We start from the raw sequence: 17,147 nt of genomic DNA, 5'->3' as shown, positions 1-17,147 counted from the left end.
TACTTTTCATATTTTCATATATTAAATTCATCATTTTAATTTGAGAACAACATGCTTAAATTCTGAACATACCTTCTATGATATTTATATACTACATTGATATCTTTGATTCCTATTTTTTGAATTTCAACAAGCCAAGATAGTTGATCGGACAGTACCCTAACAGCCTAGAGAATCGGACAGTACCCTAACTTATGGAAGGACCGTTGCTTTTTGGATTTTTAAAAACGCAAATATGGGTGTCAACTCTTTCATACCAAAACAAGTTTCCCCTATTATGAGAAATTAAATAAATTGCTTCTCTCTCCACAAATGTCAACCGAGAACATTACCAGCATTTTCTATAGCTTTTGATTGATGATACTTACAACTGGGAGAAGTAAGTAGGCTATTCTTTCTCCTGGCAATGGATTTGCGCAATGATTTTTTGGTGGATTCCTGCACCATGGTGGCGCGTTGAATATTCAACAAGTACTTATCCTTTAACCTTACACAGCTGGATCTGCGGCTAACAATGCTTTTCCGCATCAACCTACATGTTCTTCTGCTGTTGCAGGCAGACTTATTTAAATCTTCCTCAGAGATGCAGACCTCATCAACTGGATCATTACTCAGCTCCAAGTGAGCTGAGCTAGATTTTGTGCTTTCGTCGGTGGCATCAAGCTTGATTTTCAACCCACTTTGCTCATGATTCAGGCTGTCAAGGTGCAAGACAGCAGCAGCAGGAGTCAACGATTCCAACACAGTTCCATTTTGAGGAGGTGTTCGTATCTCATCTGCTTTCTGAAGCAAGTTCACACATTCAAAATTCTGCAGAGCTTGGCCCACAGATGCCACTTGATCCTTTTGATGTGATTCTGCATCCTTGCTATCATTCAGTGATAGAACAACCAGTGGAAATCTGCCATTTCTAGGAACAAAAGGAGACATGCTGGTCTCACTTTCTCCACTGGTACTTGCTGCAGCACAGGATGCTGATGGAGTCAGGAATGCAGGCAGTGTCTGCTCAACTATTTCAGTGCACTTATTGTTATCTTCCTCAAAGACCTGATTTCTCAGTTTTATCCGTTGAACTGTAGACCGTCTTAAACTCTTTCTGCTTCTTGAAAACCTGTGAAGTGTTATTAAAAGATTGAAAAAGGCAGTAAATATAAATGAAGATTGAAGAAAGGTACTTGAGCCAAATACTGCTTTCATCTAAACATGCACTATTTTCATTCGGGATAACATGTGTTCAGAGCTCTCCTCATTCACATCTCTTCCTCCACCCCACCTAAAATAACAGCCAATAACACCTGGAACATCCCAGACATCATTTTCACCACATGGTCTATCAGTACAACCACATTTGGGGATCTATGGATGTGCACGAAGATCATTCGGTTCTTTACTACTCCCATAGGAACTCCACCATTCATGTCTATGTCATGTCCTTATTAATTCTCCCATCATCTTTTACTTGCTGGAATTAAATTGTGATTGCACTGCCCAACTGAACAACTGATTCATATTGTTCTGAAATAAGACTGCCAAGTTCAATAATTTCTCCTCTATTCACATCCAAATCATGATCCCAGCACCAATCGTTGTGCTGTACTATGGATTGTAAACTCTGATGATAAAAGCAACTCTTCACCATCACCCTCGCTCTCCTGTGATAGAGGTGTGCTCAGAAAGTTCTATTGGAGTTCAACTACAATTTCTCATTTATCAGTGTCGTCTTTACCTCTTATTAGAATCCTGGACCAGCGATGAACATATCCTATGCTTTTTTCTCTCTGAAGGAGTCTTTGGCATCAATTCGGGTTCTGCATTCAAGCCACTGAAAAGCAATTTTTCTTTTTTATTTTAAACTGGGTCAGATTTATGTTATTTCCACAATAATATATTGGTATTAATATTTTCCCACCATAAAGGTTGAATGATTAGTTATGGCCACCAGCCGAGTGATACCCAGTTACTCGGGTATCGAGAACAGATATTTGTGCATGAAAATATTCCATGCACAAAGAGAAAATTGGAAAGCAGATTCTCAAAGAAAGAATTGGAAAGCAATGCAAAATAAATGCTCGTCTGGAAAGGATAACACAGATCACAGTCTTAACAATTTGAGGGGAATTGGACATTTGATTAGATTTTGGAACCAAAAATGGGAAAACAATCAAAGATAAAGAAATTATGAAATAACCGCATTTAGACAATAGACAATATGCAATAGGTGCAGAAGTAGGTCATTCGGCCCTTCGAGCCAGCACCGCCATTCAATGTGATCATGGTTGATCATTCTCAATCAGTACCCCGTTCCTGCCTTCTCCCCATACCCCCGGACTCCGCTATCCTTAAGAGCTCTATCTAGCTCTCTCTTGAATGCATTCAGAGAATTGGCCTCCACTGCCTTCTGAGGCAGAGAATTCCACAGATTCACAACTCTCTGACTGAAAAGGTTTTTCCTCATCTCCGTTCTAAATGGCCTGCCCCTTATTCTTAAACTGTGGCCCCTGGCCTTTATGTTTACTAAATACTAGTTGACCACCAACTTGTAATGCTCCTCAAGAACCTTATTGTAACAATCAAAAATGGATAAATTTCCATTACAATCCTGCCTAAAACAGAGGAAACAGCAACTTGTGAATTTAAAATGCTCTTTCCATTTCCGAGTGGTGGGACTGTATACTCCCTTACAATCAAGGACAATTAGATGAAGTGCATGGCCTATTTTCTTAATGCATAATCTAGAATTAAAAGATTCAAAGACAAAGACATGGTGGCACAGTGGTAGAGTTGCTACCTTACAGCGCTTGCAGTGCCAGAGACCCAGGTTCGATCCCAAATACAGGTATTGTCTGTACGGAGTTTGTATGTTCTCCCCGTGACTGCGTGGGTTTTCTGCAAGATCTTCGGTTTCCTCCCACTCCAAAGATGTACAGGTTTGTAGGTTAATTGGCGTGGTATTAATGTTAATTGTCCCTAATGTGTGTGTGTGTGTGTGTGTGTGTGTGTGTGTGTGTGTGTGTGTGTGTGTGTGTGTGTGTGTGTGTGTGTGTGTGTGTGTGTGTGTGTGTGTGTGTGTGTGTGTGTGTGTGTGTGTGTGTGTGTGTGTGTGTGTGTGTGTGTGTGTGCGCGCGCATGGTAGCGTTAATGTGCGGAAATCACTGGTCGGAGCGGACTCGGCAGACCAAAGGGCATGTTTCCGTGCTGTATAAACTAAATAACTTAACTTGGTATCAAATCATTGCGTGCCATTTTTAGCAAAAGTTTAATTTGTATTCTGCCTGCAGTGCAACTAGCGATAGACATTCTTTAGACTGTACTCACTTGCAAATTATATCCCTTGTATCTTTTAAATCCACCCGAACTGATTTAATATCTTGAAATCATTTAAATAAGTTAAAATCATTCCTCATTTTTGTACAAATCTCATCTTTTATAGACACAAAATGCTGAAGTAACTCAGCAGGTCAGGCAGCATCTTTGGAGAACATGGATCATTGACATTTTAGGTTGGGACCTTTCTTCACCACTGCAGATGCTGGTTTACAAAAAAAACAGTTCTGGAGTAACTCAGCAGGTCAGGCAGCATCTCTGGTGAACATGGATAGGTGCCTTTTGGGTCAGGACTCTTTTTGGTAAAGAGAAGGGGGCACCATTGTTTTTCAAAAGGCAGGAACCAATGGAAAGGATAGGACTAAAAAAAAAGGCATGTAATGATAACAGATGCATGAGATGATATCCATAAATGCAAAATGGATACTTGAACTATTGTAAAAGGGCAAGGCATACCCCAAGTGAGATTTATGATAACAAAAAGAGTTTGATAAATTGATTAGCACTTGTTGAGAATGAGAAAAACTATCAATACAAGATCAAGAATAATATGGAATCAAAAGTATTACTTTATTGTATCTAGGTGAAATAATTGAGGTTTGTATATTTGTATACGTTGGGTATGTAGCAAAGAATTCCACTGTGCCTAATCACAAGTGACAATAAAGTATTCCATTCCATTTAAATGGTAAAGAAGGAGTCAATAGTTTTGCTAATACGGGTTAGAGGAGAATCTGCGCATGAAAACGTTTGGTCAGTGCAATGTTCGTGCTATGCATTTATACAAATAAACACCCCTTTCAAAGACAATGTCTGCATCCTGTGCAATAACACTGAAATCTTGTCCGGCTCGACATCAAATTTGGCCTGGTAATGTACCATAACTGTAAAAAAAAACATTATATAAATGCAACACCACCAAAATCAACAAGTGAATATTTTGGCTCACAAACCTCAAGGAACGATAAAAATGAAAATATTTTTACAGCTGAGGAAGAAATATGTTTGACTAATTTGGCTCAACTTGTTTTGCAAGAAAGTTCTTACCTGTTAAACATCATCTTAGCTTCCTCCTGGATTTCTTTCAGCCATATTTCATTTTCCTTGAAGCCTTCAATAATGGCATTTAGTTTACCACCAAAGAATGTCAGCACATTAATGGTGTCTACCATTGTGATTGCTGGTCTGGACACCATGGCACCCCTAAAGGAGAGTTAAACAACGTAAAGCCCACAAACAAGTAACTCAAGCTAGACACAAAGTGATGGAGTAACTCAATGGGTCAGGCAGCATCACTGGAGAAAAATGATGGGTGGCGTTTTGGGTCAGAACCCTTCTTCAGACTGGTAACTCAAGCTATTTGCTTTAAATTACATACCAAATTCAAACTACCTTCCACTGCATATCTAAATGTTGTCCATTAAAAGCACTTCAACTATTCTTGGTTCAATATTGAGAATGGTTATTGAATTAAAGAAATATTCAAATAGGGAGAGTAACTGCCCTTGTCATTAAGGCAACATTTGATAGAGCGTGGCATCATGAAGTCCTGGCTGAACTGGAGTCAATGAGAATCAGTGGTTGGAATCAGAACCAGCACAAAATCTTTCACTGGTTGGAATCAGAACCAGCACAAAGAAAGAAGGTTGTGGTGATTGGAGGTCAATCATCTCAGCCACAGGACATCACTGTAGGTGCTCCTCAGTGTGATATCCTAGGCCCAACCATCTTCAGCTACTTCAATTATCTTCTGCCAATCATATGGTCAGAAGCATCAATGTTTGCTGGTTACTGCAGTATTCAGCACCATTCCTCAGCTCCACAGGTAATGAAAAAGTTCACAACCAGATGCAGCAAGATCTAGGTCTGGACTGATAGGTGGCAAGCAACATTCACACGGGTACAATGGCAATGACAATATCCAACAAGAAAAAATCCAGCTGACATTCATCATTATCAATATCCTGGAGGTTACCATTGACCAGGAACCGAATTGGAGTAGCCACATGCACAATGTGGCTACAAGAGCTGGTCTGAGGCTAAGAATCCTGCGATTAGTAATTCGTCCAACTCCCCAAAGCCCATCCAACATCTACAGGGCTCAAGACAAGAGTATGATGGAATACTCTTCACTTGCCTGACAAGCACAGGTTCAACAGCATTCAGGGTTGTTGATGCCAAACAGGACATAGCAGGCCACTTGATAGGCACTCCATCCACAACCACTCATTTCTATGGTGCAGATCTAACACTGTATGGGATAAATCAAGCAAGTTCAATGGGTAGAGGCATTGGTCTATTATCATGGGAAGAGATACAGTGCAAAACTGTGTTTGCATGCTGTCAAAGCAGATCATGCCAAACACAAGTACATTGGAGCAAAAAAAGGTGAATGTAGAATAGTGTTACAACTAGAGGAAGTGCAGATTTTAACAAAGTGCAAGGACTGCAACAAGAGAGATTGGGGGATCAGAAATTCATGCTTGAATGGTCTGTTCAAAATTCAGATAACAGCAGGAAAGAAGCTGTTCTTAAGTCTGACGGTACAGGTTTTTCAAGATTTTATACCCTCTGTCCAATCAGAGAGGAGAGAATGTGAGGGTGCGAGTGGTGTTGACTATGTTTGCTGTTTTCCGAGATAGCATGGTGTAGACGGAGTTGAATGGGAGTGGCTTGCCTTATGGACACGTCTGAATCCTGCATGGTCATTTGGATGATCTTAGAGTAAGGATCAGCACATGGAATTATAATATCATTAGAATCATGAGTGAAGGACAGGATATGTAGCTTAATATAGAAAGGTAACAGAGGGAATGAAAGAGGGGTTGTGGGGGGGGGGGGGGGGGGTGCTGATGACAACACTGCTGATTAGAGTTTAGAGAGGGCTTAGTTTAGAGATATAGCATGGAAACAGGCCCTTCATCTCATTGAGTCCATGCCAACCATCAATCACCCATAAATTAGTTCAATGTTATCCCACTTCCTACACTACAATAAGGGCAATTCACAGAAGCTCATCAACCTGCAAGTCTTTAGAATGTGGGAGGAAACCAGAGCACCTGGAGAAATCCCACATGGTTATTGGGAGAACATACAAAATCCCAGAAGTGGGAGCGACCGGGATGAAACTTGTCCTAGGTTATGTTAGTGACCTTGCCGAGACAGTGCAAAGTGTAAATGGAGTCAATGAAAGGGAGGTTGGTTTGCGTAATGGTCTGGGCTACATCGACAATTCTCTCCAATTTCTTGCACTCTTGGATGGAGCTGTTCCAAAACCATGATGTGATACATCTGATAAAATGCTTTCTACAGCACATCTGTAGAAGTTGGAGAGAGTTCTTGGGAACACTCCAAACTTCCAAAGCCTTCTAAGGAAGTTGAGGCATTGGTGGGCTTTCTTAGCCATTGCTTCGATATGGTTGGTCCAGGACAAGTTGTTGGTGATATTTATTCATAAGAACTTAAAGATTTCAACAATCTCTGCTTCAGTACTGTCAATGTATACTGTATGTGTATCAATTCCTGAAGTCGATCATAATCTCCTTTGTATCGCAAAATCCTGGAGTAACTCAGCAGGTCAGGCAGCATCTCAGGAGAGAAGGAATGGATGACGTTAAGGGTCTCAACCCGAAACATCACCCATTCCTTCTCTCCTGTGATGCTGCCTGACCTGCTGAGTTACTCCAGCATTTTGTGATACCTTCGATTTGTACCAGCATCTGCAGTTATTTTCCTACATAATCTCCTTTGTCTTGCTCTCATTGAGACAAAAGTTGTTGTCTTGGCACCAAGTTAGGAGGTTCTCAATCTCCTTCCTGTACTCCATCTTGTCATTATTTGATACCTCACACACTACAATGGTGTAATCTGCGATTTTCTTTTACAATTCTGGGAATGCTTTCAAGTACATAAAGTCCAAAGGCCAACCAAGGAAATGGCTCATTCGGACCAAGAATATAACCTGCATATGGAAGTAGAGTATGTGGGCTAAGTTCTTCAATGATATTTTGAAATGCTGTTGTTTCAGTTTAGGAGAAAAACTCAAATTTTAAACAAGGTAAACATAGTTAAAGGATAGTATTAGAGGATTCAGCATAATTGAAAGTGGAAAGCCCATCCAGGTGTAATATGTCAACTCTCTTTCATTCTTTACTGATGCCATTAGATCTGCTGAATATTTCCAAAATTCCTTTAAAAAAAATATTTCTCCTCATAATCCTCCAAAATTTCCACCACCTCCAACGGGATCCCACCACCTCCAACGGGATCCCACCACCAGCCACATAGTCACATTTTCCCATCTCCACCCCATTCTACCTTCCGCAGAGACTGTTCCCTCCACAACTCCCTGGTTAACATCCCTTCCCACCCAAACCACCCCCTCCCCAGGTACCTTCCCCTGCAACTGCAGAAGATGCAACACCCGTCCCTATACATCCTCCCTTAACTCTTCAGGTTAGGCAGAGGTTCACTTGCACCTCCTCCAACCTCATCTACTTTATCCGGTGTTCAAGATGTAGACTTGTATACATCGGCGGGACCAAACGTAGATTGGCCGATTGTTTCACGGAACACCTTCGCTCAACCCACCTGAACCAACCTGATCTCCCAGTTGCCGGACACTTTAATTCTCCTTCCCATTCCTACTCAGGCCTTTCTGTCCCAGGTCGTCTCCATTATCAGAGTGAGGCTAAACACAAATTGGAGGAACAGCATCTCATATTTCGCTTGGGCAGCTTACAGCCCAGTGGTACAGAAACATAGAAAAATAGGTGCAGCAGTAGGCCATTCGGCCCTTCGACCCAGCACCACCATTCAATATGATCATGGCTGATCATCTAAAACCAATACCCCGTTCCTGCTTTTTCCCCATATCCCTTGATTCCTTTAGCCCTAAGAGCTAAATCTCTCCCTTGAAAACATCCAGTGAATTAGCCTCCACTGCCTTCTGTGGCAGAGAATTCCACAGATTCACAACTCTCTGGGTGAAGAGGTTTGCCTCATTTCAGTCCTAAATGGCCTACTCCTCATTCTTAAACTCTGACCCCTGGTTCTGGACTCCCCCAACATCAGAAACATTTTCCTGCATCTAGCCTGTCCAATCCTTGAAGAATTGGATATGTTTCTATAAGATCCCCTCTCATTCTTCTAAATTCCAGTGAATACAAGCCCAGTCAACCCATTCTTTCATCATATGTTGGTCCTGCCATAACTTGGTAAACCTAGCTGCTGCACTCCCTCAATAGCAATAATTTCCTTCCTCAAATTAGGAGACCAAAATTGTACACAAATCTCCAGGTGCAGTCTCACCAGGGCCCTGCACAACTGCAGTAGGAACTCCATGCTCCTAAACTCAAATCCTCTCGCAATGAAAGCCAACATGCTATTAGCTTTCTTCACTGCCTGCTGTACCTGCATTCTTACTTTCTGTGACTGATGTACAAGCACACCCAAATCTCGTCGCACCTCCCCTTTTCCTAATCTGACACCACTCAGATAATAATCTGTCTTCCCGGTCTTGCCACCAAAGTGGATAACCTCACATTTATCCACGTTATACTGCATCTGCCATCCATCTGCCCACTCACCCAACCTATCCAAGTCATCCTGCAACCTCATAGCAGCTCACACTGCCACCCAGCTTTGTGTCATCCGCAAACTTGAAGATGTCACATTTATATCTAAATCGTTAATATATATTGTAAATAACGGGTCACAGCACCGAGCCTTGTGGCACCCCACTAGTCACTGCCTGCCATTCTGAAAAGAACCCGTTAATTTCTACTCTTTGTTTCCTGTCTGCCGACCAGTTCTCTATCCATGTCAATACCCTACCACAATACCATGTGCTCTAATTTTGCACACTAATCTCAGTGGGACCTTGTCAAGGGCTTTTTGAAAGTCCAGATACACCACATCCACTGACTCTCCCTTATCCATTCTACTTGTTATATCCTCAAAAAATTCCAGACGATAGGTCAAGCATGATTTCCCTTTCATAATTCCATGCAGACTTTGAATTATCCCGTCACTGCTTTCCAAATGCGCTGCTATAACCTTTAATAATCGACTCAAGCATCTTCCCCACTACCGATGTAAGGCTAACTGGTCTATAATTCCCCGTTTTCTCTCTCCTTCATTTCGTAAAAAGTGGAGTTACATTGGCTACCCTCCGGAACTTGTGGATATTGATATGAATATTATGGATATGAATTTTGATTCTCTCACTTCAGGTCGCCCCAGCATTCCCTCTCTCTATCCCTCCCCCACCCAAGTCGCACTAGCTTCTCATTTTCACCCTACAATGGCCTGTTTCCTTTATCATTGTTACGTTTTTGCATATCTTTTATTAATTGTTCCTTATCTCTCCACATCATCTAGATCTCTCATTTCCCTTATCCCTAACCAGTCTGAAGGGACTCCACCCAAAATGTCACCCATTCCTTCTCTCCAGAGATGCTGACTGTCCCGCTGAGTTACTCCAGCTTTTTGCGTCTTTCTTCCATGCTGTTATAAATGTTAAAGGAGTAAATTTTCTGAGGCTCCCATGAAATTTTTAATCTTCAGCAAAAGTAGTGATGCCAGAAGATTGGAAGACTGTTAACAGTGTACTTTAATTTTAAAGGTAAATGAAAAACAAAATTAATTTGATGGGTAAATTAATTATCAGCAAAGTTGATGGATAAATCAATGACCAATCCTGCCAGGCAGGTCAAGAAAAAAGGTTCATTGAATTCAAGGAAATAGACAATAGACAATAGGTGCAGGTAGAGGCCATTCGGCCCTTCGAGCCAGCATCACCATTCAATGTGATCATGGCTGATCATTCTCAATCAGTACCCTGTTCCTGCCTTCTCCCCATACCCCCTGACTCCATTATCCTTAAGAGCTCTATCTAGCTCTCTCTTGAACGCATTCAGAGAATTGGCCTCCACTGCCTTCTGAGGCAGAGAATTCCACAGATTCACAACTCTCTGACTGAAAAAGTTTTTCCTCATCTCAGTTCTAAATGGCCTACCCCTTATTCATAAACTGTGGCCCCTTGTTCTGGACTCCCCCAACATTGGGAACATGTTTCCTGCCTCTAACGTGTCCAACCCCTTAATAATCTTATACGTTTCGATAAGATCTCATCTCATCCTTCTAAATTCCAGTGTATACAAGCCTAGTCACTCCAATCTTTCAACATATGACAGTCCCGCCATTCCTGGAATTAGCCTAGTAAACTTACGCTGCACGCCCTCAATAGCAAGAATATCCTTCCTCAAATTTGGAGACCAAAACTGCACACAATACTTCAGCTGCGGTCTCACTAGGACCCTGTATAACTGCAGAAGGACCTCTTTGCTCCTATACTCAACTCCTCTTGTTATGAAGGCCAACATTCCATTGGCTTTCTTCACTGCCTGCTGTACCTGCATGCTTCCTTTCAGTGACTGATGCACTAGGACACCCAGATCTCGTTGTACGTCCCCTTTTCCTAACTTGACATCATTCAGATAATACTCTGCCTTCCTACTCTTACCCCCAAAGTGGATAACCTCACACTTATCCACATTAAACTGCATCTGCCATGCATCTGCCCACTCACACAACCTGTCCAAGTAACCCTGCAACCTCACAGCATCTTCCTCACAGTTCACACTCCCACCCAGCTTTGTATCATCTGCAAATTTGCTAATGGTACTTTTAATCCCTTCATCCAAGTCATTAATGTATATTGTAAATAGCTGCGGTCCCAGCACCGAGCCTTGCGGTACCCCACTAGTTACTGCCTGCCATTCTGAAAGGGACCCATTTACCCCCACTCTTTGCTTTCTGTCTGTCAACCAATTTTCTATCCATGTCAGTACCCTACCTCCAATACCATGTGCTCTAATTTTGCCCACTAATCTCCTATGTGGAACCTTGTCAAAGGCTTTCTGAAAGTCAAGGTACACCACATCCACCGGCTCTCCCCTGTCAATTTTCCTAGTTACATCCTCAAAGATGGCAAATTAGATCCAGAAGTGGCAGCAAAGGAAAATAATTGTGTAGGGAGAGACAGCAGATGCTGATTTAAACCGCAGACAAAAAAGCAAGAGTAACTCATCGGGTCAGGCAGCATCAATGGGTAAAAGGAATATGTGATGTTTCCAGTCGAGATCCTTCTTCAGAGTGAGAGTCAGAGGAACAAGAGATATAGACAGTACTTAGGACAAATAAATGGAAGATGTGCAAAAAGCAACGATAATCAAGGAAAAGTGGAGACCACAATGGTCCATAGTTGTCTGTGGGAGAAGTGATGAGTTATACAGTGGAACCTAAACAGGACAGTAAAACTAGTACAACGACTCGGGTGGGGGAGAGACGGAGAAAGAAGGGATGCAAGGGCTACTTGGTTAGAGATATCAATATTCATACTGCTAGGTTTTAAGCAGCCCAATTGAAATATGAAGTGCTGTTCCTCCAATTTACATTTGATCAGAGGCGGCCTGGGACAGAAAGGCCAATCAGGAAATGGGAAGAGGAGTTAAAGTATTTGGCAACCCAGAGATCACGTAGGTTGTGGTGGACTGAGCGAAGATGTTCAGCGAAACGATCGCCAAGTCTGCGCTTAGCTTAGCCGATTTATAGAAGTCCACACCTGGAACGGCGGATACAGTGGATGAGGTTGGAGGAGGTGCAAGTGAACCTCTGCCTCACCAGAAAGGGCTGCCGGGGTCCCTGGACAGAGTCAAGGCAGGAGGTTTTGGGACAAGTGTTGCATCTCCTGCAGTTGCAGGGGAAGGTACCTGGGGAGGGGGTGGTTTGGGTGGGAAGGGATGAGTTAACTAGAGAGTCTCTGGGGAAAGCATAAAGGGGTGGAAATGGGAAGATGTAGCTCGTGGTGGGATCCCATTGGATGTGGCGAAAATGTTGGAGGATGATGTGCTCTGCGTGAAGGCTAATGGGGTGAAAGTTGAGGACTAGGGGTACTCTGCTCCTGTTGTGACTGGGGGGAGGGGGAGCAAGAGCAGAGCTGTGAGGTAATGGGGTCACATGTGAGGATCTCATCTGCGAAAGGAGGGAACCCCTACCCCCTAACGAAATGAGGACATCTCAGATGTCCTGGTTTGGAACATCTCATCTTGGGAGCAGATGCGACGTAGAAGGGGGAATTGGGAGCAGAGGTGTTTAAAATGAAAGCAGTTACCAATGGGTGTCACAGGCCTCTGTTCTTGGACCTTTGTTCCTTTGCGATCTGAACCCAATGGTTCAGGGAACGATAAGAAAATTAGCAAAGATACAAAAATTGGCAGTGGACGTGACAGTAAGGAAGAAGAGCTTTAGACTGCACAGAGATTAGAAGAGCTGTCCAGTTGGACTGAAAGTGTCAAATGCAATTTAATTCAGAAGTATGAAGTATTGGATTTGAGGAAATGCAAGACAAGGGAATATATAAGTGACAAGAAATTAAGTGGTGTGGAGGAACTCAAAACCTTTCAAGTGCACACTCACGGGTCCCTGAAACTAGCACGGCAGATGAATGGATAATCACCATTCAAGCTTTTTTCAAAATTATTCAAGGCACAAAATAAGGTCAGTGCGGTAATACTAGAACTGCATACAACACTAGCTAGGTAACTTAAGTACTGCATACAGTTTTGGTCACTACGTGACAAAAGAGATGTAATTAGCTTTGGAAGTAGAGAGAAAAAAGGTGTAATGCCACGACTGGATAATTGCAGCTATGAAGAAAATTTGAATAAATAAAGGTTGCCTTAAAGCTATGCCCTATATTTGATATTTCCACCCTGAGAAGAATGTTTGACTGTCTACCCTCTTATAATTTTGTATACATCTGCCAGGTCTCCCTGGAAATCCAGCATCCCAAAGAAAACAATCCGTCTGCAGTCTCTTTCTGCAGCTAGTACTCTAATCTGTTGGTAAACTACTTGGATGTTCTTTTGGTCAAGGGAGAACTAAAATCCCATCATGAGAATCCCATTCTCTGGAGCTCCACGAAACAATGTGGGATATTGCAGACGTATGGATTTTACATACACACACAACTTTTGGTTGCACTGGTTATTCTGGCTTCTTCCCACTTCACAAAGCTTTGCTGTGTAGGAAAATTACTGCAGATGCCGGTACAAATCGAAGGTATCACAAAATGCTGGAGTAACTCAGCGGGTCAGGCAGCATCTCTGGGGAGGAATCGGTGACGTTTTGGGTCGAAACCCTTCTTCAGACTGATGTCAGGGGGCGGGACAAAGAAAGGATGTAGTTCAAGACAGGAAGACAGTGGGAGAACTGGGAAGGGGGAGAGGACGAGAAACTATCTAACGTTAGAGAAGTCAATGTTCATACTGCTGGGGTGCAAGCTGCCCAAGCGAAATATGCGGTGCTGTTCCTGAAAGTAAGAGTTACTTGACGTTAGAGAAATCAAGTCATACTGCTGGGTTATAAACTGCCCAAGCAAAGTACTGTTCCATTTTCTATGTTCATGTTGTAACACAGATTATCACTAGAAATAGTGTGAATACAGAATTGGCTCCCATCAGCCTAGATGTGGAAGTTAACTACACATACAGATATCGTTTCAGAGGACAAGCATACATGCAAGTGGGCCCAATGAGTTTAATGTGGGAAACAGAAGCAACAGACTAGATTACTACCACCTGTTATCAGACAACAGAACTATCCTATAACTGAGGTGTAGTCGCAATCTTCCAACCTACCTCATTGTGGATCTTGCCATTTATTTTAATCGTCTTGTCTTCTTGCATCCTGTACTCTGTACCTATAACACTACAATGGTGTAACACTATATTCTGTACTCTAGTACTTTTCTCTGTTGTATTTGTGTGTGGCTTGATGGTGCTCATGTATTGTATTTGACTGGATAATAAAAACAAAACTTTTCATTGTATTCATGTTGTACACGTGACATGCACCAATACCATCTGGGAAGCTACACAAGAGAAAATAAATCCGCAATGAAGTGTAGAGCTTGAAAACTGCAGGAAATCCAAGACAACCTTGGATTCAACTAGTTTACAGCGATCTCATTTTCCATCAACTGGGTACAGCAGACCAACATTGCAAGTCAAGAGTGTTTTATTATATCTACTGGACCAGAACAATGAAATTCTACACAGATATGCACGCCAAAGAACTTGAAATTGTTGACTCTCTCCATTACACTGATGAAGACAGGTTTGTGAATCCTCAGCTTTCCTCTTTTAAAGTTTACAATCACTTTGTTGGCTTTACTGATGTTGAATGCAAGATTGTTTTCTGTCACCGTTCAATCAGACGATCAATCTTCCTCCCTCTTCTGGCTTTGTGACCGCTTCAATGAAATGTTGGTGCACGGTGCTTGAGTTTAATTAAAGGCACTCCCACTGCCCCCAAACCTTTCTTCAAGGCATCGCTTGTCTTTCTCAGATCCTTCTTACCTGCCCGAATCAGCTGTTTACATTTCATGGAGTTGTTTTCCATTTGTGGCTATGCCTCCCGACCTTGGACAATGGTAACCTGGTTTTGGACCTTTGTTTGACAATCCTGCATATAGAAGCTTGGCTAACCCCAACCAATTTTGCAATCTTTGTGACTTTGAACAATGTTTATATAAGGTGATAATCCCCGTTCGCTGCCAGAGAGTGATATCATGATAAATCATTGGAAAAGAATACCGATGGAATGAAAAATGGATCAGAACTACTTTTGCAGAGATTTATCGGGTTTCAGAAAGTACAAGAACAAATAGTGGACATAGAAACATTATGAAAAAAAAACAATTCAACAAATTTGCTCAGGTATGCATATCCTTTGTCTGAAAAATATCCAATTGGCAACAAAAGCTTCTTCACATGCACATTTTCTATGGTGCCATCAGGAGCATGTTCTGGTAATGCCATTAATTCTATGGTTTGTGTGGAGACATCATTTCCAGCTCTGCTGCTTTCCCATTTTCAATGACAACTTAAGATTCCACAAGAGAATTTGAAAGAATTTCATAATTTTTACTAGAAGCCAAGAGATAACTGTATGGATACTGGTATATTAAACCAATTTCAAACCTTAGTAGAGTATTTATGCAATGAAATTGCAACAAAAAAACGTTGGAAAAACAATACTGTATCAGAAATGAGTGTTGAGTGTTTTGTTATCATGTGTGCCAGAAAATAATGAGATTCTTACTTGGAGCAGCATAAGCTTGTAAACACAGAACTCAATAGATATTAAACAAAATAAAGTTCAAAAAGTTTATCTATCAGGAAAGGTTGAGGAGAACAGTATTCAAAATAATAAATAGAATAGCAACAAGCTGCTGACACTGGAGATCCAAAATACCCACTGGTCCGGCAGTACTTACAAAGAAACAGTTATCCCTTAATTTCAATGACACATCAAAGCACCAAGGGTATAAAGGAGAGGAGGTTGCGTGGAGAAAATAAACAACATGGATCCTCGTGCCAAATGGCATGTATCCACTTCTTGGTTCTCCAAAATATTCCAAATGGAATTTAAACTGGAGGTGGCGGAGTATGGACTAAACGTTATTCCCTTATCATGTATCTGTACACTGTGAATGGCTTGATTGTAATCATGTATTGTCTTTCCTCTGACTGGTTAGCACGCAACAAAAGCTTTCCATTGTGACAATAAACTAAACTGAAATTGAAATGTACCGAGGTACAGTGAAATGCCATGCAAACATACAATCAGTTCAAACTCAAGTACATTCAATAAAAGCAACAGCATAATGGTGCAGCATTAACAAATGTCAACAATAGAACACAAAAGTGCTGGAGCAACTCAGCAAGTCAGGCAGCATCTCTGGAGAACGTGGATAGGTGCATTTCGGGTCAAGACCCTTCTTTAGGCAGGAGCCTCTGAACCTCTTCCTAGGTGTCCGGAACCATAACTGGGTGCAGTGCAGGATCAGATCCTTCAGCCACTAATGTATGGGCTGAACATGATGCCAGCTAAACTGATCGGGTGGCAAGAGGGCGCAGCGGTAGTTGCTGCCTTACAGTGCCAGAGACCCGGGTTCGATCCTGTCTATGGGTGCTGCCTGTAGAGTTTGTACATTCTCCCCGTGACCCGAGTGGGTTTTTTACGAGAGCTTTGGTTTCTCCCTCACCCGAAAGGCATATCAGTTTGTAAGTTAATTGGCTGGGTATAAACATCAAATTGTCCCCAGCGTGTGTAGGGTAGTGTTAATGTTCGGGGATCGCTGGGCGTTGTGGACTCGGTAGGCTGAAGGGCCTGTTTCCGCGCTGTATCTCTAAACTAAAATAATCCTTTCTGCCTGCACATGATCCATATCCCTCCATTCCCTGCAACTCATGTGCCTATCCAAAAGCCTCTTGAACACTACTATAGTAGCAGCCTCCACCACCATCCCTGGATGCACATTCCAGGCATTCACCAAACTCTGTACACAAAAACTTGTCCCACACATCTCCTTTAAACTATCCCCCAAAGTCAAGTCAACTTTATTTGTCACATACATATACAAGATGTGCAGTGAAATAAAAGTGGCAACGCCTGCGGATTGTGCTAAAACTACAAAACACAAAAAATAAATTAATACAGTAAATTAAATTAGTTCCTGGTGATACGAGTAAACAGTCCTGACGGCCTGTGGGAAGAAACTCCGTGTCATCCTCTCTGTTTTCACAGCGTGACAGCGGAGGCGTTTGCCTGACTGTAGCAGCTGGAACAGTCCATTGCTGGGGTTTCCCATAATGTTGCTGCCTCTGGATCTGCACCTCCTGATGTATAGGTCCTGCAGGGGGGCGAGTGTAGTTCCCATAGTGCGTTCAGCCGAACGCACTACTCTCCGCAGA

The 17,147-nt window shown here is 42.2% G+C and overlaps 1 protein-coding gene across 5 annotated transcripts in view; it reads right to left on the bottom strand.

Moving 5' to 3' along the window:
• LOC144602296 (inner centromere protein A-like) overlaps positions 1 to 17,147 on the bottom strand; it is a 45,056-nt gene that overhangs the window by 26,324 nt on the left and 1,585 nt on the right. For all 5 annotated transcript variants that reach the window (XR_013548432.1, XM_078415221.1, XM_078415219.1 and 2 more), the window contains exons 2-4: positions 4,372 to 4,527; positions 1,727 to 1,822; positions 369 to 1,111 (exon numbers count right to left, since the gene is read on the bottom strand). Coding sequence is in view for 4 of the 5 variants with exons in the window: in XM_078415219.1 (XP_078271345.1) it covers positions 369 to 1,111; positions 1,727 to 1,822; positions 4,372 to 4,527 (995 nt within the window). In the remaining variant the exon portion in view is untranslated. The remainder of the gene's footprint in view (positions 1 to 368; positions 1,112 to 1,726; positions 1,823 to 4,371; positions 4,528 to 17,147) is intronic.

Source organism: Rhinoraja longicauda, chromosome 18 (genome assembly GCF_053455715.1).
Source record: "Rhinoraja longicauda isolate Sanriku21f chromosome 18, sRhiLon1.1, whole genome shotgun sequence".
NCBI lineage: Eukaryota > Metazoa > Chordata > Chondrichthyes > Rajiformes > Arhynchobatidae > Rhinoraja > Rhinoraja longicauda.
This window is presented reverse-complemented; position numbering and strand designations above follow the sequence as displayed.